The sequence below is a fragment of the Artemia franciscana genome, chromosome 6 (assembly GCF_032884065.1).
Source record: "Artemia franciscana chromosome 6, ASM3288406v1, whole genome shotgun sequence".
NCBI classification, from domain to species: domain Eukaryota; kingdom Metazoa; phylum Arthropoda; class Branchiopoda; order Anostraca; family Artemiidae; genus Artemia; species Artemia franciscana.
This window is the reverse complement of record NC_088868.1, coordinates 13,261,689-13,286,148: the sequence shown is the minus strand read 5'-3', so window position 1 is coordinate 13,286,148 and position 24,460 is coordinate 13,261,689. Positions and strand designations below refer to the sequence as shown.

The following is a 24,460-nucleotide window of genomic DNA, read 5'->3' as shown; positions in this document are numbered from 1 at the left end:
AGAAGCTCGAAACGTTGGATGGTCACGACGGAATCATAAGTCTAAAATCTAAGCCACATAGCAAAAGCTGGGTTGTGATGGTACGCGATAAGCGCTCAGCCGACTCGCTTGCTGAAGCTGTTATTAGCTCCATCCCTAATGTTGGAGCCAGAGTGATTGATAAAAAGCCTTTAGCTGTGGTCCGGGATATACCCCATAATTATTCAAGAGCTGATTTGGAGGCCTCAGTGGAAGGACTTATTAGTGCTAGTCAAATTGGCGACTCTCGTACTTTTCGCCTCGAGTTCGTCGACAAAACCGCTCTGAATGCGGTTCTGGAGTCGGGAATCCGTATTGGATATGAAATTTTTCGCGCTAAGCCCTTTCAATCCATTCCGCGTCGATGCTTTCGCTGTCAAAGTACTGATCACCTGATTGGAGCTTGTCCCAGCTCACCAGCACATCCCAAGTGTTCCAGATGTTCTGGCCCTCATGTGAATTCCAAGGAAAACCCTTGCCAAGCCTCACCAAAATGTGCAAATTGCACTATGGAACACGTAAGTTTTAGCCTGAAATGCAAAGTTCTCCGATCGGCTCTCAACAATGCTAATAAATGAATGCTCAAACTCCGTTTAGCTTTGTTTCCCTTAATATTAATGGTACAAAAGACAAGGATCTACTGATAAGTGAGCTACTTGAAAATGATATTGTGTTTCTACAGGAGCACCTTCTCTCTAAAGTGAATGTTGATAGCCTAAAGCGTTCTCGGACCCATTATACCTTCTTGAGAGCCGCCCAAAAAAACCGTGGAAGACCATCAGGAGGTCTTGCCATCTATTTCAGACACAAGACTCAGCCGATATTATTGCAAAGCGACGCTAACATCTTAGCGATAAAATAAGGTGATACCGCATTTATAAACATTTATTTCCCCTGTAATAAAAAGACTGTGCAGTCATTGTCTAGTTTTTCACAAGCATGTAATCGCCTACGAACACTACTTAGCGACCTTTCAAAACAAAATACCAAATGGGTTCTCGCCGGTGACATGAACACTGACTTATTATCTAATTCCGACCGATCTGAAATCTTTCTCGATTCACTACCTGGAGGATTCCATCTTGCTGATAAAGATCTTCTATTTACTTATATTCACAATCGTGGTGGTCTTACTTCCAACCTTGATCATGTAATTGTGTCAGATTCAACTCTACTTTCATCAATAGTTCATGTGGAAGGCTCTAAAATCGACGACGATCATTTACCAATCACGTGCCAACTATCTTGCTCCATGGCAACCTCTGTGCAACGTAACTCTCCCAAGTGGTTCTCAAAGCTAAATTGGGAAAATACCAATGTTGCACTTTATGTATTGACATTGTCCCAGTTATTATCATCTATTAAAGTGCCTTTTCACTTATTGCAAACATCTGTATCTACAAATTCAACGCGGATAGATATCAACTCGTATTATCAGCAAATAGTGTTCTGTCTAAAGTCTGCCGCTAAAACAGCTGTACCCTCCGAGTGCGTGCGAACGGGTACTCGCAATCCCTTTTGGAAAGTTGATCCTAAAGTGAAGATAGCTAAACAAAAAGCTAAGTTCTGGCTCCGTATGTGGATAGCCTGTAATCGTCCTTCTTCTGGTTCAGTACATCAAATAAAACAGAAAACCAAACGAGAGCACAAATATTCCCTGCGTAGAGCGAGACTGAATGCCTGGGATGGTCCTTGTGACAAGAAATCCTGGGATCGTGTTATAAACAGTGTTAAGTGTTCACCTCCAATTAATTCGTCTCTTCGGCTATGTGACTTCGTTTCTCATTATAAAAATATTTTGCTTTCGTTTAATATTAATCTCCAAAATCATTTTACAAAGCTTGTAAACTCAATCCTCCCAATTCGTATCAACCAATCTCAAGTGTTGTCGGTGGAATCTGGTGTTATACTCCGAGCTCTTATGCAAGTGAATAAGTCTGAGTCTCTCGATAGTGATGGTCTTTGCTTCAAGTTTTTTGCTTATGATTGTCCTGAACTGCTGAAGCATTTGCAATTATTGTTTCAGATGTGTTTGGCACAGTCCGTTGTGCCAGATAGTTTTTTGTCTGGTTGTATATCTCCCATAGTCAAGAGGGGTAAGGACCCCAGTGCTTGCTCTAATTATCGTCCTATCACTGTGTCTTGTTTTGTTAGTAAGCTATTTGAATATGTATTGCTATCGGCCATTAACTCCAAGTGCAATTTTACACCCTTCCAGCTTGGTTTTAGAAAAGGTATGGGCTGTTTTCAAGCTCACCATATTGTGGGTCGGCTAATGAAACAAGCTGTTGCTCAAAAAAGTCCCCTGTATTGTTTGACTGTTGACATATCTAGTGCTTTTGATAATGTAATTCATTCAAATGCTTTGTGCTCTCTAGCAGCCTCGGGTGTTAACCTTTCTATTGTTTCCGTGCTTAAGTATTGGTATGCTAATTCTTCAGTTAGGGTGAAGTGGAATGGTACGGTAGGGGAGTATATTCCTGTTAAAAAAGGCGTTAGGCAAGGTGCCGTGTTATCCCCGAGCATTTTTAAATGTGTTTTAGCTTCGTGTCTCCAACGTCTTCAACCGTCAATTTTTTACAATGATAATTTAGGTATTAGTCACGTTGCATATGCTGATGATGTTCTGCTTCTTAGCCGGACAAAAAATAGTCTAATTACCAACTTCTACCGGCTTTCAGCCGCACTATCCACAGTAGGCCTTTCAGTTAATGCCTCCAAATGTGAGTTTTTGTGTTTTGGGAGTCCTCCACCAGCATCACCTCTTTGCTTGGGTTCTTCAACTATACCATGTTCAGCAAGTATTAAATGGTTGGGTCTCTCTTTTTCCACGTCACTTTCGTCTACTTGCTCCGCTATTACGTCCAGCGTGCTGAAAAGTATGCGGGTTGGATACGCGAAAATTTCACCAAATCGTGGTCGGTATAACCGAAATGGACTATGCCGTCTTTATTCTAGTTTTTGTGCCCCTGCTGTTTTTTATCTTTCTGGTTTTGCTTTCCTCCTTCGCAAGAAGGATACAAAGAAAATACGCTCAGGATATTTTAAGTATTGCAAGTATTTGCTGCGTCTGCCTCGGTGGTATCGGAATCATACAGTCGTCTCTAAATTTGACATCGTTGATGCGCCCTCGCGACTGAAACATTTATCTAAAGATATATGTTTTAAAACTCGGCAAATGGTCGGTGTTTTTGACCCTCTTTGGCCATTTTTTGATTGGAGGTAATTTATTTATGTTGTATGTCGTTATGCTGCTATGTTATTTATGTTATTATGTTTTTTGTCTTGTTTTTTCTTTTTTTGTGTGTTTACTCCACAGTTTAATGTACTTTGTGGGTTATAAATAAATTATTATTTATTATAACTGTTAATGTAAATGATCTCCTATCCAAAGAAGGCTTAGTTCTATCATCTTTTGGTCCCCAATTTTCCTGTTTCCTATTGTATAATTTTTAAGCTTAACATAAATAATTTTTTATCCCTCAAAGGACTTAGTTCTAGCGACTTTTATTCCCAAGAGTGTCACATTGTCTATTTTATAAAGTTTAAGCTTTGTTATGTAGTTTTTCTTTTAGCTTTATACAATGGAAAGCATTTGTCTTTCTATATCCTTTTCTTATGACACTCGCCATTATTTTTTTATTTACTTACTTTTTCACTATTAACCATAATTTTAACTTCCTTTGGAGTTATCGTTTAGCAACCGTGAATTATAAGCCTTATCTTGTCACTTTGCTTAGGCCGGGGTACTGTTGGTCAATAAATTGGTGGCTGCGAGCAGCTGACAGGGTTGCCAGCTGGACCCATTTCGTATCAAAAGGGCACATGCCCATGTGCCAGGACACATTGATATAAAAGAGCAAAAAAGCGATACATTTTCGAAATTTGGGACATAATAGGGCAAAAAAAGATACATTTTACAAATTTATGAAATAAAATGAAACACTTCCCTACTAGATACATATTTTGGAAAAAAAAATAAATACGATACTTTTCAACAAAGTACCGTGGTGCTTTTTCTCGGTATGGGTTTTTTTTTAGCAACCTGGTTTTGTCAGAGATGTCGTAAGTAAAGAATTTTCTCCAAAGTAAGAGATTTGCATGTTTGTACGAGTTTCGTGCTTTCACACTATGTCACTTTGTATGAATGTTTTATATTAATTTTTTTTCGTTTTCATTATATTGATCGGTTAACGAATTGACGCTTCGGTTAACGAAGCGTCATTTGGTCAATAAAACGTGTGGTAAAAAATTAACCTATAGTTTTTGAGATTTCAAGACGGACACATTTAAGCTAAAAATGGCACATTTTTGGATGCTAAGGGGATACATTCATGGACCAACAAGTCGGCAATCCTGGAAGCTACACATTTGTGACGAACAGCTGTTAACAAAACGATCCACAATTGAAAATTTGTTGGTTGAATTGTTTCGACAATTTTGAATTTAAAAACACGTAAAGAATCTTATTGACCTCCGAATGGCTATACAGAGAGACAGATGAAACCAAAAATGATCTTACTGCTAATGGTAATACGCTTAATTAAATCTCATCGTCAAAACGCTAAAGTAAGTTATGACGGTTTTTCCGAGCTCCTAGTAAGCTGGGGAGCGCTGGCTCCAAGGCGCTATTTCGAATCAGAATGTAGATGGCAGTCATTCCGCATTAAGTCAAGACTATATATTGGGTGTTCAAGAACGTCTCGTTTAACCAAACAGTTTGTGGTAACGAACTCAAAGTAAAAAGTAACTTGGTACAATAGTGACCGAAATTCTAAAATTTGAGATTTCTGTAACATCTGATACGTCAAAAGAGGCTTTTTACGCTGATTCCAGATATATAAAATTCATTAAGTTTAATGTTACCCATTAAAAGCTACTAGCTTAAGAAAATCTGCCCCTTTACCTGAAATTTTTTGTGAAATTTCACAAAAATGTGAAATTCTGTATTTTTTTTTTGCCTGAAGAAAGATCACGGAAAAGTGTTTGTTTGTTTTTTCTTCCGCAGGGATGATCGTGAGATGAACTAGATGAAGGGAAGAGAGCTCATTGAACGAAAGTCAAAATCTCTGGTGCCTTTTTTAAGTTAGAAAAATATTGGAGGGCAACTAACCCCCGTCCCACGCCCGTTTTTTCCGAGAGACATTTAATTCCAATGTTGAGAAAGCCGTTTGATTCAGCATAGTTGAAAGGTCCAATTACTATCCCTATGGAGATGACCTGACCCCCCACAGACACTAAAGAAAGGCTTGTAAGCTATATATTTTCCCCGTTCTTACATATAATATTTATTATCAGGAAATATATCGAATTATTTTATTTTTTGGGTGGGGGATTTTTTGCGTGATGAGTTTCCACGGGCAGAATTTTCCATGGGGATATAAGTTTCCAGAAGGATTTTTGTGGTAAGATTTTACAAATGGGGGAGAGACTTTTCCTGTAATGATTGGAAAAACGGTTAGAAATTATGTAAGAAAAACGGTTTTTTAGCTGACAGTAAGGAGTAATAATAAAACTTCAAATGAGCAGAAATTATCCCGTGTATCAGGTGGGCTGCCTTTTCTTCAACAATATATTTTACTCTAAAATCTTAAAGCTATTGAAAGTACTTATCATTCAAATTCAACGGTCAACGGGTTTCAGTAGTTTTTCGTGAAGGATTGTGACAAAACGTCCAACTATAGCAAAAACCTTCATATCCTGAATATTTTCTTTTGTTTTAAGTTTTAACATTGCTCCTCACTTTCAGCTTAAAAATCTTATTTTTTTTTCTAATTTAATTGAGCAAGGAGCGATTTACACGACCACTGTGAGGACTGGCACTGCCACGGATCAAAACACCAGAAGTCAAATTGGCCTTTAGCCTGTTTGGATTGCTCGCTATAAGCAGCAACATTTTCGTGATAAGAAGCTGTCCCTGGCTGCATAAACTCCGCAGGCAGTCCACCTTTTTATGTTTAAAATACAGCTGCAAAAGCTTGTTGTTTTTGGATGTTCTTTTGAAGTTTTGTGTACAGGGGCACCAATAAACTAAACTGTCGGATGGGAAGGAAAAATGTATTTTTCCTAATCTGGTGGGGGGGATTTGTTTTACGAAAATAGAAACAAAAATCATATGGAAAACTAAACATATTTTTCAAAATGTTGGGGGTTCGGGCAACTAATCTTCTGCACCCTTCTAGCTGTTACCCCTTGTTTGTGTGCATTTATCGTTTTTGTTTTTAAGATTGCACCATATAATCTTGACCTAGCGCTCACCGTCTTCCAACTTTTTCTGAATTTAAGAATTGGCTTTGGGGCAGAGCTTCCTAATTGAAAATAAGCTCAAAGAAACCGTCATAACTCACTATAATCCATTGGTGGCGTACTATATATATATCTATATATATCTGTATATATAGTTATATATATATATATATATATATATATATATATATATATATATATATATATATATATATATATATATATATATATATATATATATATATATATATATATAAAGAAAAAGTTAAAAAAAGATGGTTGGAACATTTTGAGAATGTGCTAAACCGAGACACAGTTGCAGGAAAAGATACAGATGAAAATGAAAAAGTTTTTGATGCCTTGGATGTGAAGGAAGATTTGTTTAGTGAGGAAGAATTAGCGACAGTACTAAAAGGATTAAGAAATAATAAGGCTCCAGGTGCTGATAGTGTGATAAATGAGTTTCTTAGATATGGAGGCTCTGAGGTTAGGAATAAGCTACTGAAGATTATGAATATGATTTTTGAAAAAGGGGAAGTACCTAATGATTTTAGGAAAACCTTAATTAAACCACTGTATAAGAAAGATGACAAGAGTGAGTGTCGTAATTATCGAGTTATTAGTCTGGTCTCTGTAGGTAGCAAATTACTGAGTAATATGATACTTTTTAGACTGAGAGATAATGTAGACAAAGTTTTAAGGGTAGAACAGTGTGGTTTTAGAAAAGGTAGAGGATGTGTTGACCAAGTTTTTACTATTAGGTTAATAATTGAGAAGTCCCTTCGTCGTCAAACACCTTTGGTCCTCAGTTTTATCGACTATGAGCAAGCTTTCGATTCTGTTGATAGAAGAGCGTTTGCAAAGGTCTTATCCTTATGTGGTATACCAGAAAAATACATTAAAGTGATTGTGCTATGTACGAGAATAATACCGCTGCGGTTAAGGTAGGAAATAAGGTTAGCAACTGGTTTTGTATTAAATCCGGAGTTAAGTAGGGTTGTGTTCTATCCCCATTTATATGGATCATTTATGAGACCATGGAATCAAATTATGAGACCTTTATATGAGACCATGGAATCAAATGGGGAGGAAAAAATCTCCTGGACTTAGATTATACAGATGATTTAAGCATATTAGATGAAAGTTTGAGCAAAATGAATGAATTTTTAGAGGTTTTGTGAGTTCAGGGTGCTAGAGTAGAATAGTTAAAAAAAGTTTGGAAGAATAGAAAGATAAGTCGGCAAACCAGGATTAGAATATTGGAAGCTACAGTGAAGACAGTGGTCAAATATGGCTCTGAAGCATGGGCAATCCGAAAGGCAGATGAAAATTTAATAGATGTTTTCCAGAGAAATTGCCTACGGATTGTTCTGGGTACCCAGCTGACTGACCGTATTTCAAACAGTAGGTTGTGCGAAAAATGTGGTTCAATCCTGCTTTCTAGGGCTGTAATGAAAGAAAGGTTGAGATGGCTAGGCCATGTTCTGTGGATGAAGGATGAGAGATTGCCGAAGTTTGTCCTTTTTGGCCAACCGTCTGGGGCTACACGGAAAGCATGTCGTCCTTGTCTGGGTTGGGAGGATGTCATAAACAAAAATTTAAGGGAAATGGGAACTTCCTGGGAGGGTGTAAAGAGGGAGGCCTTGAATAGATTAGGTTGGAGGAGGAGCTAGCGTAGCTGTGTTGGCCTCAGGTGGCTTGGTGCTGCAGTGAGTTATTAGTAGTAGTAGTAGTAGTAGTAGTTGTAGTGGTAGTATATATACATATATATATATATATATATATATATATATATATATATATATATATATATATATATATATATATATATATATATATATATATATATATATATATATATATATATATATATATATATATAATTAATGCGCAAGGGTTGCAAAGTGCATTCAGCGAACTCAAGTTCTTGCTTACATCTAGTCCTAAGGACGTTGTCGGGGTTTGTGAAACTTTTTTGTCTACTAATACACCTCTTTCAATGTTAGATTAAATAAAAAAAAACAAGTTTTTTTAACTGAAAGTAAGGAGCGACTCTAAAACTTAAAACGAACAGAAATTACTTCGTATATGAAAGAGGCTGCTTCCTCATCAACGCCCCGCTCTTTACGCTAAAGTTTGACTCTGTCTCTCAATTCTTATTTTTAAAACAGTAAAAAACTTTAGTGTAAAGAGCGGGGCGTTGATGAGGAAGCAGCCTCTTTCATATACGAAGTAATTTCTGTTCGTTTTAAGTTTTAATGTCGCTCCTTACTTTCAGTTAAAAAAAACTTGTTTTTTTTATTTAATTTCTGAACGTTTTTGAATCAATGCATGTTTTGATTTTGGCTCTCCGCAGAGGAATAATTAAAACGAAATTTGTATTTTTTTTTTTTTTTTGGCTAAATGGCTTTCTCATAATTTTGATCGAATGATTTTGAGAAAAAAGAGCGGGGGAGGAAGCCTAGTTGCCCTCCGATTTTTTGGTCAATTAAAAAGGCAACTAGAACTTTCAATTTTTTACGAATCTTTTTATTAGTAAAAGATTTACGTAATTTTGTAAAATTAAATTTAAATATTTAAATTTTGTCCCAATTCATTAAGAATGACCCCAGAATCACAAAAGCCGTAGAATAAATAGTTGAAATTACTAAAAATACTTTAACGTAAAGAGCGAGGTATTAGGAGGAGGTGAGCCCCTCAAATGGGTAATAATTTCTGTTTGTTTTAAGTTTTAATGCTGTTCCTTACTTCCAGCTGAAAGAACTTTTTCATATTTATTTTTTCATTGTGTTTTTAAATAATGCTAGTAAATCCTGCGCTCCCTTCATGGAGATTTTCTTCCCCCATGACAAATTATCGATGGAAAATTCCCCCAGCATATCCCCCTCTTCTCAACCCCTCCCCCAACCAAAAAAATCCTCGTGAAAACGCCTATACACTTCCCAATAACCATTACTATATGTAAGCATTGGTCAAAGTTTGTAACTTGTTGCCCCTCCCATGGGGACTGTGGGGGAGTAAGTCGTCCCCAACGACATAGTTATAAGGTTTTTCGACTACGATGAATAAAATGGCTATCTCAGAATTTTGATCCGTTGACTTTGGTAAAATAATTAGCGTGGGAGGGGGCCTAGGTGCCCTCCAATTTTTTTGGTCACTTAAAAAGGGGACTAGAACTTTTCATTTCCGCTAGAATGAGCCCTCTTGCAACATTCTAGGACAACTGGGTCGATACGATCACCCCTGGGGAAAAAAAACAACAAAAAAACAAATAAACACGCATCCGTGATCTGCCTTCTGGCAAAAAATACAAAATTCCACATTTCTGTAGATAGGAGCTTGAAACTTCTACAGTAGGATTCTCTGATACGCTGAATCTGATGGTGTGATTTTCGTTAAGATTCTATGACTTCTAGGGGCCGTTTCCCCCTATTTTCTAAAATAACGCAAATTTTCTCAGGCTCGTAACTTTTGATGGGTAAGACTAAACTTGATGAAACTTATATATTTAAAATCAGCATTAAAATGCGATTCTTTTGATGTAGGTATTGGTATCAATACCTATCATGTAGGTATTGGTATCAATATTAGAGTTTTGGTTACTATTGAGCCGGGTCGGTCCTTACTACAGTTCGTTACCACGAACTGTTTGATCAGCCTGGGATGAAGTGTATTTCACGTACAAGGTGTCAGAATAGGAGGGGAGGGCCGATATTACATATTCGTGATGATTGGTCTTTTCGATTTCTCAGTGATTTTTCTGTTTTTGAGGAAGGGTTATGTGAGACTATTTTAATTTTCGGGCCTGTTTATAGACCTCCGTCTGGCAATCCTAAAGATTTTTTTGAAGTTTTAGAACCTAGTTGAAGAACCTAGAAGTGTCTAAGAAACCGATCGTAATTTCTGGTGACTTCAATTTTGATTCGTTGAATATCGATGTTGGCCATAATAATGTGTTCTAGTTTTCTTCCAAGTTTATCTCGCCCAACTGGAGTCACAGCTAATACAGCTACACTATTGGATAACATATTTCATTCTTCTGATTTAGTCCATGCAACAAAATCGTTTGTAATTTTGTCTGATGTGTCAGATCATTTTCCGGTGAGTGTTCTTCTTGATTTAAAAAATCAAACAGTTCGTGGTAACGAACTGTAGTAAGGAGCAACCCGGCTCAATATTATTCAAAACTCTAAAAAATGGAATTTTGATACCAATAGCTACATCAAAAGAATCGCATTTTAATGCTGATTTTAAATCTATAAGTTTCATCAAGTTTAGTCTTACCCATCGAGAGTTACGAGCCTGAGAAATTTGCATTATTTTAGAAAAGAGGGGGAAACGCCCCCTAAAACTCATAGAATCTTAACGAAAATCACACCATCAGATTCAGCGTATCAGAGAACCTAACTGTAGAAGTTTCAAGCTCCTATCTACAGAAATGTGGAATTTTGTATTTTTTGCCAGAAGGCAGATCACGGATGCGTGTTTATTTGTTTTTTTGTTGTTTTTTTTCCCCAGGGGTGATCGTATCGACCCAGTTGTCCTAGAATATTGCAAGAGGGCTCATTCTAGCGGAAATGAAAAGTTCTAGTCCCCTTTTTGAGTGACCAAGAAAATTGGAGGGCACCTAGGCCCCCTCCCACGCTAATTATTTTACCAAAGTCAACGGATCAAAATTCTGAGATAGCCATTTGATTCAACGTAGTCGAAAAACCTTATAACTATGTCTTTGGGGACGACTTACTCCCCCACAGTCCCCATGGGAGGGGTTACAAGTTCAAAACTTTGACCAGTGCTTACACATAGTAATGGTTATTGGGAAGTGTACAGGCGTTTTCAGGAGGATTTTTTGGTTGGAGGCAGGGGTTGAGAAGAGGGGGGTATGCTGGGGGAACTTTTCATCGAGGAATTTGTCATGGGGGAAGAAAATTTCCATGAAGGGGGCGCAGGATTTACTAGCATTATTTAAATAAAAACAATGAAAAAATAAACATGAAAAAGTTTTTTTCAGCTGGAAGTAAGCAGCAGCATTAAAACTTAAAACGAACAAAAATTATTACCCGTATGAGGGGCTCACCTCCTCCTAATACCTTGCTCTTTACGCTAAAGTATTTTTAGTAATTTCAACTATTTATTCTGCGGCTTTTGTGATTCAGGGGTCATTCTGAATAAATTGGGACAAAATTTAAGCTTTAGTGTAAAGAGCGAGGTACTGACGAGGGGGCGAACCCCCTCATATATAAAAATATGAGAATACAAAAGTTCTTTACGTAAGCTAATTTATAAGTTACGTATATCTTTTACTTATGAAAAGATTCGTAAAAAATTAAAAGTTCTAGTTGCCTTTTTAATTAACCGAAAATCGGAGGGCAACTAGGCTTCCTCCCCCGCTCTTTTTTTCTCAAAATCATTCGATCAAAATTATGAGAAAGCCATTTAGCAGAAAAAAAAAATATATACAAATTTCGTTTTATTATTCCTCTGCGGAGAGCCAAAATCAAAACATGTATTGATTCAAAAACGTTCAGAAATTAAATAAAAAAAACAAGTTTTTTATATGAAAATAAGGAGCGACATTAAAACTTAAAACGAACAGAAATTACTCCGCATATGAAAGGGGCTTTTCCTTCTCAACGCCCCACTCTTTACGCTAAAGTATTTTATTGTTTTAAAAAGTAGAGTTGCGAGAAAGAATCAAACTTTAGCGCAAGGAGCGGGGTGTCGAGGAGGAAAAGCCCCTTTCATATACGGAGTAATTTCTGTTCGTTTTAAGTTTTAATGTCGCTCTTTACTTTGATTTAAAAAACTTGTTTTTTTAAAACAACATCGTGATTCAATAAGGAATAATTCGAAGAAACGATTTGAATGGATTGATTGTAAAGTCCTTCAGCAGTTAATTGAGGATCATGATTGAAGATCGGTTTATAATTCAGATGATGCAAATGCTGCATTTTCGAATTTTATTGATCAAATGATTCGACTGCGGGGTAGGACTTCTTCGACACGTGTTTTGCATAGAAAATTTGCACAGAGATTTGACCCATGGATTTTAGAAGGTATTTTGGTATCACTAAAACATAAAAATAAAAAGCTTAAGAATTATTTGAAATTGCAGACACCCGAATGTTTTAAAGAATGTAGAGTTTATAGGAATAAGCTAAATTCAATTATAAGACATGGGAAGAGAAAATTCTATAATGATAAATTCCTGGAATATAAATCTGATATGAGAAAGACATGGCAAATGATAAATAAAGGAATACGTTCTCATAGTCATAAGAGTACTAGTGTACATTGCCTGGAAATAAATGGGGAACAAATTACACAACCTAAAGATATTTTAAATGATTTGGGAGATTATTTTAGTAATATTGGTTCTAGACTATATGAGTGCACAGCTGATTCCCCTATTATTCCAGGTAATGGACAACATGCGGAAATGATTTTTACTTTTTCTGAGATTCCGCCTCAGGAGATAAAAAAAAAATTATTATGAAGCTTAAACAAAGTTTATTTTTAATCTATCACTTACACATGGGATTTTTCCTGAGCTTTTAAAAAAAGCAAATGTTATAGCATTACTTAAAGCCGGTAATTCAACTGGTTATTCAGATTATAGAGGTATTTCTTTGCTTTCAGTTTATAGTAAAATTTTGGAAAAAATTGCAAATAGTCAACTACAAAAATATTTATTCGATAATAAGATATTACACACTTCTCGATATGGATTTATAAAGGGAAAGTCAACTGAATTGGCAATTCATGAACTTTTATTGAATATAAATGACTCATTAGATGGTGATCAACATGCTTTGGCAATTTTCCTTGATGTCGCTAAAGTGTTTGACACTGTAGATCATTCTTTGCTTCTTATGAAACTAAAGTCTTATGGATTTCCATCACAAACTGTTAATTTTCTTCCATCTTACCTTTCTGGTTTCCCCCGTTTCTGGGAGACGACTAGAATGTATTGATAAATCCTGTGAATTTCGTTCAGATACTTTCTAGACTAATTATGGTATACCTCAGGGCTCTGTCCTTGGGCCTGTTTTATTTTTTCGTTTTATAAATGATTTACCGGATGTTTTGCCTCTTTGTAAAATAATTATTTTTGCTGGTGATGTAGTATTTTTTTCCTCTCACCGGGACTTAGCTGTTCTTTTCCATACCCTTGAATGCATGTTACAAGGTGTATCTTTTTGGTACTCAAGGAATTTACTAGCTCTTAATGATAAAAATGCCAATATATGTTATTTCGCGAATTCATTTCAGATGGATTTTCTCTTTTGTTGAGCGGTCTTGAATTAAAAAGGGTTGGTCAGTTTAAATACCTTGGTGTTATTTTAGATGAAAATTTGTCATTATATAAACTTGTGAAGACACTATCGTTAAAAGTTTCCCGAAATGTTGGTATTCTATGAGGTCTTCGTTATTTTTTCCTAAAAATATTCTAAAAGCAATTTATTATTCTTTTGTCCACCCATATTTTCTTTATTGTATTTATGCTTTGGCTTCTATTTTTCCATCTGTATTTAAATATCTCCAAACACTCCAGAATAAAACAATGAGAATTCTTTTTAATGTTGAGCATGGATCTTCAGTTAGACAGTTATATGGGAATTCAGGAATTTCCACTTTGGATTAACTTCATACAATTTCTATTTCTAATATTTGTCATGATTGTTTATACAACAGTTTACCTTCAAATTTCGCTGGTATTTTTTCAACTAATTCCCAATTTCATAACTATCCAACCACTCATCGTTCAGATTTTTCATGTGAATTTCGTCCTACGTCAAGAGTGGGTTTCAGCATCCGTCAAACTGGGTCAAAAATTTGGAACTCAATTCCAGTATCAGTACGAGAATGTAGCAATAAGCTACTACTACTACTACTAATAACTCACTGCAGCACCAAGCCGCCTGAGGCCAACACAGCTACGCACGCTCCTCCTCCAACCTAATCTATTTAAAGCCTCCCTCTTTACACCCTCCCAGGAAGTTCCCATTTCCTTTAAATCCTTATTTATGACATCCTCCCAACCCAGACAAGGACGACCTGCTTTCCGTGTAGCCCCAGACGGTTGGCCAAAAAGGACAATCTTCGGTAATCTGTCATCCTTCATCCGTAGAACGTGGCCTAGCCATCTCAACCTTTCTTTCATTATAGCCCCAGAAAGCGGGATTGAACCACACTTTTCGTACAACCTACTGTTTGAAATACGGTCAGTCAGCCGGGTACCCAGAACAATCCGTAGGCAATTTCTCTGGAAAACATCTAGTAAATTTTCATCTGCTTTTCGGAGTGTCCATGCTTCAGAGCCATATTTGACCACTGTCATCACTGTAGCTTCCAATATTCTAATCTTGGTTTGTAGGCTTATCTTTCTATTCTTCCAAACTTTTTTTAACTGTGAAAAAACACCCTGAGCTTTAGCTATTCTACTTTTAACATCTTCACTGCTCCCACCATCTTTACTAATAATACTACCAAGGTAACTGAAGCTCCCAACCTGATCAATCTTTTCGTTACCTAAGGTCACCTGTTCATCTTCACTTATTCCTAACCTTAGTGACTTAGTCTTCTTAACATTAATTTTCAAGCCTATTTTAGCACCCTGAACTCGTAAAACCTCTAAAAATTCATTCATTTTGCTCACACTTTCATCTAATATGCTTAAATCATCAGCATAATCTAAGTCCAGGAGCGTTCTTCCTCCCCATTTGATTCCATGGTCTCCAATTGCCTTTCCTGTGCTCCTTAAGACGAAGTCCATCAAAATGATCCATATAAAGGGGGATAGAACACAACCCTGCTTAACTCCTGATTTAATACAAAACCAGTTGCTAACCTCATTTCCTACCTTAACCGCAGCAGTATTATTCTCGTACATAGCGCAAATCACTTTAATGTATTTTTCTGGTATACCATATAACGATAAGACCTTTGTTAACGCTGTTCTATCAACAGAATCGAAAGCTTGCTCATAATCGATAAAACTAAGGACCAAAGGTGTTTGACAACGAAGGGACTTCTCAATTATTAACCTAAGAGTGAAAACATGGTCGACACATCCTCTACCTTTTCTAAAACCGCATTGTTCTTCCCTTAAAACTTTGTCTACAGCATGTTTCAGTCTAAAAAGTATCACATTACTCAGTAATTTGCTACCTACAGAGACCAGACTAATGCCTCGATAATTCCGACATTCACTCTTGTCACCTTTCTTATACAGTGGTTTAATTAAGGTTTTCCTAAAATCATTGGGTACTTCCCCTTTTTCAAAAATCATGTTCATAATCTTCAGTAGCTTATTCCTAACCTCAGAGCCACCATATTTAAGGAACTCATTAATCATACTATCAGCACCTGGGGCCTTATTATTTTTTAATCCTTCTAGTACTGTTGCTAATTCTTCCTCACTAAACAAATCTTCCTTCACATCCAAGGTATCACAAACTTTTTCATTTTCATCTATATCTTTTCCTGCAACTGTATCTCAGTTTAGCACATTCTCAAAATGTTCCACCCATCTTTCTTTAACTTTTTCCTTATCACTAATTGTGACCCCATTTCTATCTTTAACTGGGACTAGTCCGGATCGGCTACTCCCTTTCAATTTATTAACATGCCAGTATAATATTTTATTATTATGCCGTCTAGCCGCATCTTCCAGATCCTCAGCAATTTTATCCATCGCCTCCATTTCACATCTCCTTAGTTCATATTTTAATGCTTTCTCCACTTTCTTTACATTCCTTTTGTTTTCATACGACCTATCGCTCAGATAATTCTTATACAAACCCCTTCTACTCTCTATTAAACCTAAAGCTTTTTCACTAATATTCCTAGTTGCTGTCTTAGCACTCTTCCCTAGGACACCATCAGCAACTTCACAAATTGTTTTTCTGAAATTATTCCATCCATCTTCCACATTGTCAAATTTTAAACCCTCAAGTTTAGTACTCAACTCTTCCTGGAATTTTTTTCTCAAATTTTCATCCTGAAGTCTACCAACATCATAACTTCCCGGGAGGGAGTTACTCTTCCGAAATTTCAGCTTTAAATTAACCTTAGACACTACTAGATGGTGATCTTTACTTTTAACATCAATAACGGCACTCCTATACACCCTAGTATCTTGTATTGATCCTGCTAGTCTTCTGTTTACAATAACATAATCAATAAGGTTTGCTGTCTTACCATCACGTGAATACCATGTCAACTTATGGGCCATTTTGTGACCAAACACCGTATTGGTTATAACTAGGTTGTTATACCTACAAAATTGCAAAAGCCTATAGCCATTACTGTTTTCTTTTCCTACACCAAAATTACCTAGGCTAGGATACCATCTATCCCTATTTCTACCAACCTGGGCATTAAAATCTCCTAGCAAAAACACCATATTTCTACCTGGTACCCTGTCTATTTGCTCCTGTAACTGTAAGTAAAATTCATCTGAGTCACTAGTATCTCCATCAGTTGGTTCAATGGGGGCATATACTACTATAACTGATACCCTAAACTTTTTAGTCATACAATGAGCAATTAGTATTCTATTATTAATACCTTCCCAGCCTAAACAAGACTTAGCAGCTTCCTTATTCATCATGAGCCCTACTCCCTGTCTATGTACCCCATCCTTCCTTCCTGAGTAAACAAATTCTATGTCACCTAATTTCATGCTTCCTACCCCTGGGATATGAGTTTCTGAAACTCCTAATAAATCCAGTTCAAACCGTCTGAATTCGTCAGTCAAAATGTCGATGCGATAGTCATTTTTTAACGTCGTAACATTCCAAGTTCCAATTTTCATGTTCTTTAAATCTTTGAAATTATTTTGGCCTCAAGAAAAGCAGTGATCCCGGATACCAGTGCAGGATGGGGACCAACATATCTTCTCAAGTCTACACCGAAGCGCTTAAGCCGGCTTAGAACCGGACAGCAAGAAGTCCCTGGGACCTCCAGTAAGTTGGAGGCTTTGTGCAATAAAATTATTAAAAAAAATCAACGACGCAGTGATGAGAATAATTTTTTCAGAAATAATGAACTTACTATTTATTAAAAAGTTGCAAAATATAATCGCAAAGTTGAAATTTGTCAAAATTATTGGGTCCGATTAAAGGTATGACGGATTTATATGTAAGCTATGATGGGTTTTCAAATATTTTATTAAACAACAAATGATTAGGTGATTTGTGTTTAATATGTTACGGGGAATTATTATTATTTTTTTTTTTTTTAGTATATTTATGCTGATACTGGTCGGCTTGTATTTACTTTGGCTTGAAACATTTTTATTTTGTCAGTGCTAATGTATGTAACATTGTCAGTTTTTATTTTCGTAGTGTATGTAACATTGTAACATTGTCAGCGCTAACGTATGCCCCCAAGGAAGGGGCACTGGTTTGTCATATTTGTTTATTTAATTGTTGCAAATGAAAAAATTATCTATATATATATATATATATATATATATATATATATATATATATATATATATATATATATATATATATATTTATATATATATATGTATCCAAATGTATATATGTCTATGTGTATAATGTATCCAAATTCATTAAAAATTGTGTTTTCTGAATTTTCTTTTGCAGTTATTATTTTTGATATTTGTATTCTTAACTTTTTTTTCAATAATTTCTACAAAGTTTCTAGCTTGACTCTTCTATTCAATGCCTGGACTAACGCTAAATATATATAATATGCATTAACTATTTAGGTTGACAATAAGGACAAGCAAAAGCTGTAAAAAAGAAATTTAAAGAAAATAATAGCGATGGCAGTTGCTACTCAGTGAAACAATTAATGACTAACGTCAACCTGTAGTTTCTTATTGCATCATACTTTTACTTTTTTTGAGTCGCTTTAACTAGATGAGGATTCTAGTCCAGCCGGTGACGAATATAGACCTGCTGAAAGTTAAATTTAGTAGGATTACAAATTAAAATTGTGATTCTATTTTTGAACAAATTATTAAAGGATTTCAAGGTTGATTAACAGGAAACAGGCTATAGACAAAGCATACAACACGCAGAGTTGGTTTTAGGAATGAAGGAGTGGGGAGGAGCACTAGCCCCAGGTGCAGAAATTTTAAGGAAGCAAAGTTTCAAATAAACAATCTAACGGTTATAATCATTTACAACTTGAAATTTTATTTTATTAAAATAAAGTAGAGGGCGTAGATGGCCAATGGCGGATCTAGAGCAACATTTTGGGATTGGGGCCAAATTGACAAAAGTGCCAATAAGCAAAATCTAGGGGGGCCAATGTGACAAGGGCACCAATAATTGACCAAATTGACAATTCAAAAAAGAGATTGAAAAACAGAAAAAGTAGTGTGGGTGCAAGAAATAGGCTTGGGAGGCAAGGTCTCCCTCAATCCGCCACTTCAGAGGGCAGTAAGTATATGAAAATTTTACGAAATTTTTATTTTTCTCATATCTTCGTAACAATTCTTTGAAAATAAGAGTATGATAAGTAGGTCGAATTTAATTAATTTTAAGTTTTTTTGTGATATTTCGTATTCAAAATAAATAGGAGTTTAATTAATAAATGAAAATTTTGTTAAAATTTGGTCTGATTTTTTTCTTTTTTCGGGGGGGGGGTGATTAAAATTTTGCCCCAGGTGCAACAGAGGCCAGAACTGCCACTAACAACACTTGAACATAGAAACAAGTGTGTGTGTATGGATCACTTTGAGTATGTCCAGAACTTAGCACTAGAAAATTTCCAAACGATTGGCCACTCCCAAAAATGGTGCACAACATATGGGACATACCCTGCGTTGAAAATCTGTAGTACGTTGAACGAGAGGGTACAGTGTGGCGAAAATGTTCCTACTACATTTGGTATGAAAAACTCAGCCGTGGTGGAAGTGTGCTATGTGTGGCCAGAATAAATGGAATTCTTAGATTTACACAAGGGGGTGGAGAGGTGGCAACTTCTCTCGCATTTTTCGTATGGCTCTGGGCCTTTCAAGTTATCACGTCTATAGTCATGTCTGTAAAATCATGACTAACGACTGTAAAATATGTGACGCTTCATTAGTTGTTTGCTTTGGTCCTTTTAATTCATATTTTAAAAATTTATGTTTAGGAGTACAAACCCCCGACTGCTCTGGACATTCCAATTGACTTTCGCATCTCATTGTACGACAATCCAAATAATACTGCCGGAGTGATGAGGTCGAAAGGTGTGTACTATATTTCTTTTCTTCTCAAACCCAGATGTATATGTAGGAATTGTCCAGGGAAAATTACAGGGTGTGTCGTAAAAAAAAGTAACAAGTATTAAAAATGATTGTAAGTAAGTGCCTGCTCAAAGATGTTCTTTATTAATTTTATTTTTTCGTGATTTTTTTTTGTATTAGGTTTTTCTTGTCTTGGATCTTTTGCTTAATTTTGTTGATTTTTGGCGACAATCTCTGACAGGAAGCAGTATGTCTCAATAGTTGACTAGATCAAGGAATAGTATACATTTTTTCTGTTATTTTTGGTTTTGATGGGTAGCTCTAAACTTGATGAATCATTTATATTTGGAACATAATAAGCCAAAACTTTTGATGCTTTTATGTACATCAAAATTCTGCTTTTTGGAATTTCGGTTGCTATTGAGCCGAATCACTCCTTACTTACATTATTTTTATCACGGAATTACAATTAACTTATAAATTAAATCTAAAATAAACATTTTAAAACATTAATTAGAACATTTTTAAATTATTATTTAGGTCGAATTTAAAACAAATCTTCATTAAAATAAATTAGAATCAAGGAATTAAAAGTAAAAGAATTTAATTATTCTTGTAATATATATATTGTTATAAAAGTAAAAGAATTTAATTATGTTGTTATAGAATATGTTATATAAATTATGTTGTTATAAAAGTAAAAGAATTTAATTATTCTTGTAATATATATATTGTTATAAAAGTAAAAGAATTTAATTATGTTGTTATAGAATATGTTATATAAATTATGTTGTTATAAAAGTAAAAGAATTTAATTATTCTTGTAATATATATGTTGTTATCAAATGGTTGCTCATAGCAAGAGCTGTATATAAAAAAAAACTTTTGGATGTTGAAGAAACCAAAGGTGCTATACTTATACTGCTACTAATGCTGCTATAACTATTGCGACTTTGCGAGCTAAGGATATTAAGATGAAGCTTTAAAGGAATGTTTAGGCAGATGTTACTAATTGAGCCCTCAATGCTAATTGAGGGCTACTATTTTAACAGCCTCTATTTTTCGGCTGGTTATCATTCACTTCACTTTTTTCAACGAATTTTTCACTTTTTATTAGAATTTAAATTAGCAAGTTTTTTCCACTGAATGTTTTTAAGTTTATTTTGGCCTCTGTGATCACCTTCATTATTGAAACTTTGTTTTTGGATTATTCTTAGGAAAGATTTAATGACAAAGTGACTGAGCATGAAAAAACAAAGGAATTTGAAATTCAACTATAAAATAAAGAATTTAAAAGAAAAAGCTGTTAAATATTGTACATAGTGATTCAACATACATAAATATTGAATACATAAATATTGTACATAGTATTGTACATAAATATTGTACATATGTGATACATTGAGCAATCATCAGAACGAGAGATTCAAAAATAGGGGAAAAAATTAAAGTAGAATTAAGATATTAAAAATAAGAAAAATAAACCATCACAGACCAAAAACAGAAAAAAGGGTCCTAGTGCCAAAGGAAGCCAAACTGCGAAAGTATATGTAGGCGATGAAGATTTATTTCAAATTAGATTTTTACAGTTTGATGGTATTTTTATACCATCTATTATACTATTTTTATGAATACTATTACTATTTTTATTTTTATTTATACTATTTTTATGAATTGACTTTTCAGCTTCTCTACTTTTTAGTAAACAAAATCAACATTTTCTATCAATTCTTTAGCACTACTTTTTGTTCACTAGAGTCACCTATAAACGTAGATTTGGAGGAACTAAAATTATGAAGGTGACCACATTACTCTTTACCACACAAATTTTAACATACGCAAATCAGCACCCACAACTCCTTAGCCCTAAACTCTTTAGCCCACAATTCTTCCATCGCCACCCCACAACTCCGCAGCAGTTAGAAATTCTCATTTGCATCAAAGTCTAATTTTTGTCAAAGCCGCAATGCCTCCACTTTTCACCATAATTTGTAGTTAAGGGTTTGTTATTCTTTTGACTACAAGGTTATTACTAGATTTTTCCCCAAAAAATGTTTACTAAGGATACTTGCTGACATTATCCTGTTAGTTCGTAGAAACAAAAGTTTTGGCAACAAAAATAATTATATTCGTAAAATATTAAAAAAAATGGTGATAGAAACAAAAATTGTGTTAACAAATTAAAAAAAAGCATAATAATTGGATGAAAAGTTGAAAAAAGAAACTCTCAAGCTTGGAAGTCAGAATTTCTGATTTGCATCAAAGACTAATTTTTTGTCAAAGCCGCAATTGCTCCACTTTTCACCATATTTTGTTGTCAATAGTTTATTATTCTTTTGACTACAACATTATTACTAGATTTTTTCCCAAAAAGTGTTTAAGGATACTTGCTGACATTTTCCTGTCAGGCGACAAATGAATTTGTCGCTAACAGAAGTGTTGGCGACAAAATCATTAAGTTTGTAAATTATTTAAAAAGTTTGGTAACAGAAACAAAAGTATTATAGCAATTGGATGAAAATTTGAAAAAATACAACTATAAGCTTGGAAAAAATATCGTTTTTTATAGCTTATATAAACAACCTGAAACTGGCTTTGGTAAAAACTGAGGAGAATGATGCTTTGCGGCCATCTGACAAATTTAAATCAGGGTGCGCCTAATTGTTGTTAATATTAGATATTAAGCACAGCCTACTACGAAAGCACATCAGTGAAGGGATTTCTGGAAAATCAAACAAATTCTTAGATTATTATAAGAGACATGTGTCATGGATTCCATATCTATGAAAAGTAGGTGTTATAAAATTAAATTTTATAATATTAAATTAAATATGTTCTTTAAATTTTGAAAATCTGGTGCTACTTAAATGTAAATAATATCGGAAAAGTCCTCCGGGCAGGTATGAACCATCGTGATGATTTTCTTAAATAATCAGTTTTTGTGTTTTTTCACGTTTTATTGCTATACTTTTTTCGCTTGTTTTGTGTAGATTTTTTTTTTCAATTTTTCCTAGTTTAGTTTTCTTTTCTTCATTATTTTTTAGTTTTTCTCTCCTTTCTCGCTTTTTCTTTTTTTTCTTTTTTAGTTTTTTTCTTTTTTTAGTTTCTTATCTTTTTACTTTTCTTTTTGGTTGTTTTTACTTTTTTATTTTTTTCTTCTTTATACTTTTTTTAAGCTTTTTCAGCTTTTTTTTTGTTTTTCTTTTTTTTTTTTTTTTTTTAGTTTTTTACCTTTTTTTAGTTTTTTCAGTGTTTTTTCTTTTATAACAATAATAACGGGTAACGGTGTAACGGTAAAGATAGTGTAACAGACGGTCGAACCGACACTACATTTTTTTTATATATATAGATAGATAGATGGATATATTTTTTTTGTTAGTAGATTTAGTTTTTCTTTTCTTCTTCTAGTTTTGCTCCTTTTTTAGTTTTTTCCTTTTTTTCTTTTTTATTTTTCTACATTTCTTTTTTGTTAGTTTTTTTTCTTTTTTTTCTTTTGTTAATAGATTTAATTTTCCTTTTTTTCTTTTGGTTTATATTTTTTTCTTTTTTTTAGTTTTTTCTTTTTTTTCATTTATTTATACAGATGGAATCAAACAGTTCGCCATTGAGGCAATTGCCATTGAATTGCCATTGAATTGCCTAAGCTCAATTGCCATTGAGCTTAGTTTTTCTTTTTTTTCCTCATTTTTATTTTTTTTCTTTTTTCAATTTTTCCTTTATTTAGTTTTTCTTTTTTAATTTTTCTTTTTTAGTTTTTTTTCTTTTTTTTTCTTTTTTCTTTTTTTCTTTTGATTTTTTCTTTTCTTTAGTTTTCGTCTTTTTTCTTTTTTTTTAGTTTTTCTTTTTTTAGTCCTTTCTTTTTTTGGTTTTTCGTTTTTTTCATATTTTTTTTTGTTTTTAGTTTTTTTCTTGTTTTTTTTTTAGTTTTTGTCCTTTTTGTTAGTTTTCTTTTTCTTTTTCTTTTTTCTTAGTTTTTTTCTTTAGTTTTTTTTAAGTTTATTTCTTTTTTAGTTTTCTTTTATTTCTCTTATTTTTTTCAGTTTTTTTCCTTTTTTTTATAGAAGATAGTGTAACGGATATACATGCAACTTATTTTTATATAGATGGATATTAGGGGGTTGAACCCCTTGTTAGTACCTCACTCTTTACATTAAAGCTTAAATATTGTCCCAATGCATTAAGAATGACCCCTGAATCACTAAAGACGGAGAATAAATAGTTGAAAAAACTAAAAATACTTCAGCGTAAAGAGCGAGGTATTAGGAGGAGCTGAGAACCTCATATGCGTAATAATTTCTGTTCGTTTTAAGTTTTAATGGTGCTCCTTACTTCCAGTTGAAAAAAACTTTTTCATATTTATTCTTTCATTGTTTCTTTTTAATAATGCTAGGAAATCCTGATCTTCGTTCATGGAAATTTTCTTCCCCCATGACAAATTCCTCCAAGGAAAGTTCCCCCAACATATCCCCTCTTCTCAACCACTCCCCCAACCAACAAATCCCCCTGAAAACGTCTGTACACTTCCAAATAACCATTACTATATGTAACCACTAGTTTGTAACTTGTAGCTCCTCCCACGGGGACAGTGGGGGAGTAAGTCGTCACTAAAGACATAGTTATAAGGTTTTTCGATTACGCTGAACAAAATCGTTATCTCAGTATTTTGATCCGCTGACTTTGGGAAAATAAGTAGCGTGGGAGGGGGCCTAGGTGCCCTTCAATTTTTTTGGTCACTTAAAAAGGGCACTAGAACATTTTATTTCTGTTAGAATGAGCCCTCTCGCAACATTTTAGGACCTCTGGTTCGATACGATCACCCCTGGGGGAAAAAAAACAAAAAAACAAACAAACAAATAAACACGCATCCGTGATCTGCCTTCTGGCAAAAAATACAAAATTCCACATTTTTGTTGATAAGAGCTTGAAACTTCTACAGTAGGGTTCTCTGATGCGTTGAATCTGATGGTGCGATTTTCGTTAAGC

General features: G+C 34.5%; 1 protein-coding gene across 3 annotated transcripts in view; it reads left to right on the top strand.

Annotated features, from left to right (window-relative positions):
- The window catches only part of LOC136028074 (uncharacterized), a 295,077-nt gene that overhangs the window by 195,599 nt on the left and 75,018 nt on the right, over window positions 1–24,460 (top strand). For all 3 annotated transcript variants that reach the window (XM_065705682.1, XM_065705681.1, XM_065705683.1), the window contains one exon: window positions 19,384–19,480. In XM_065705682.1, the coding sequence (XP_065561754.1) occupies window positions 19,384–19,480 (97 nt within the window). The remainder of the gene's footprint in view (window positions 1–19,383; window positions 19,481–24,460) is intronic.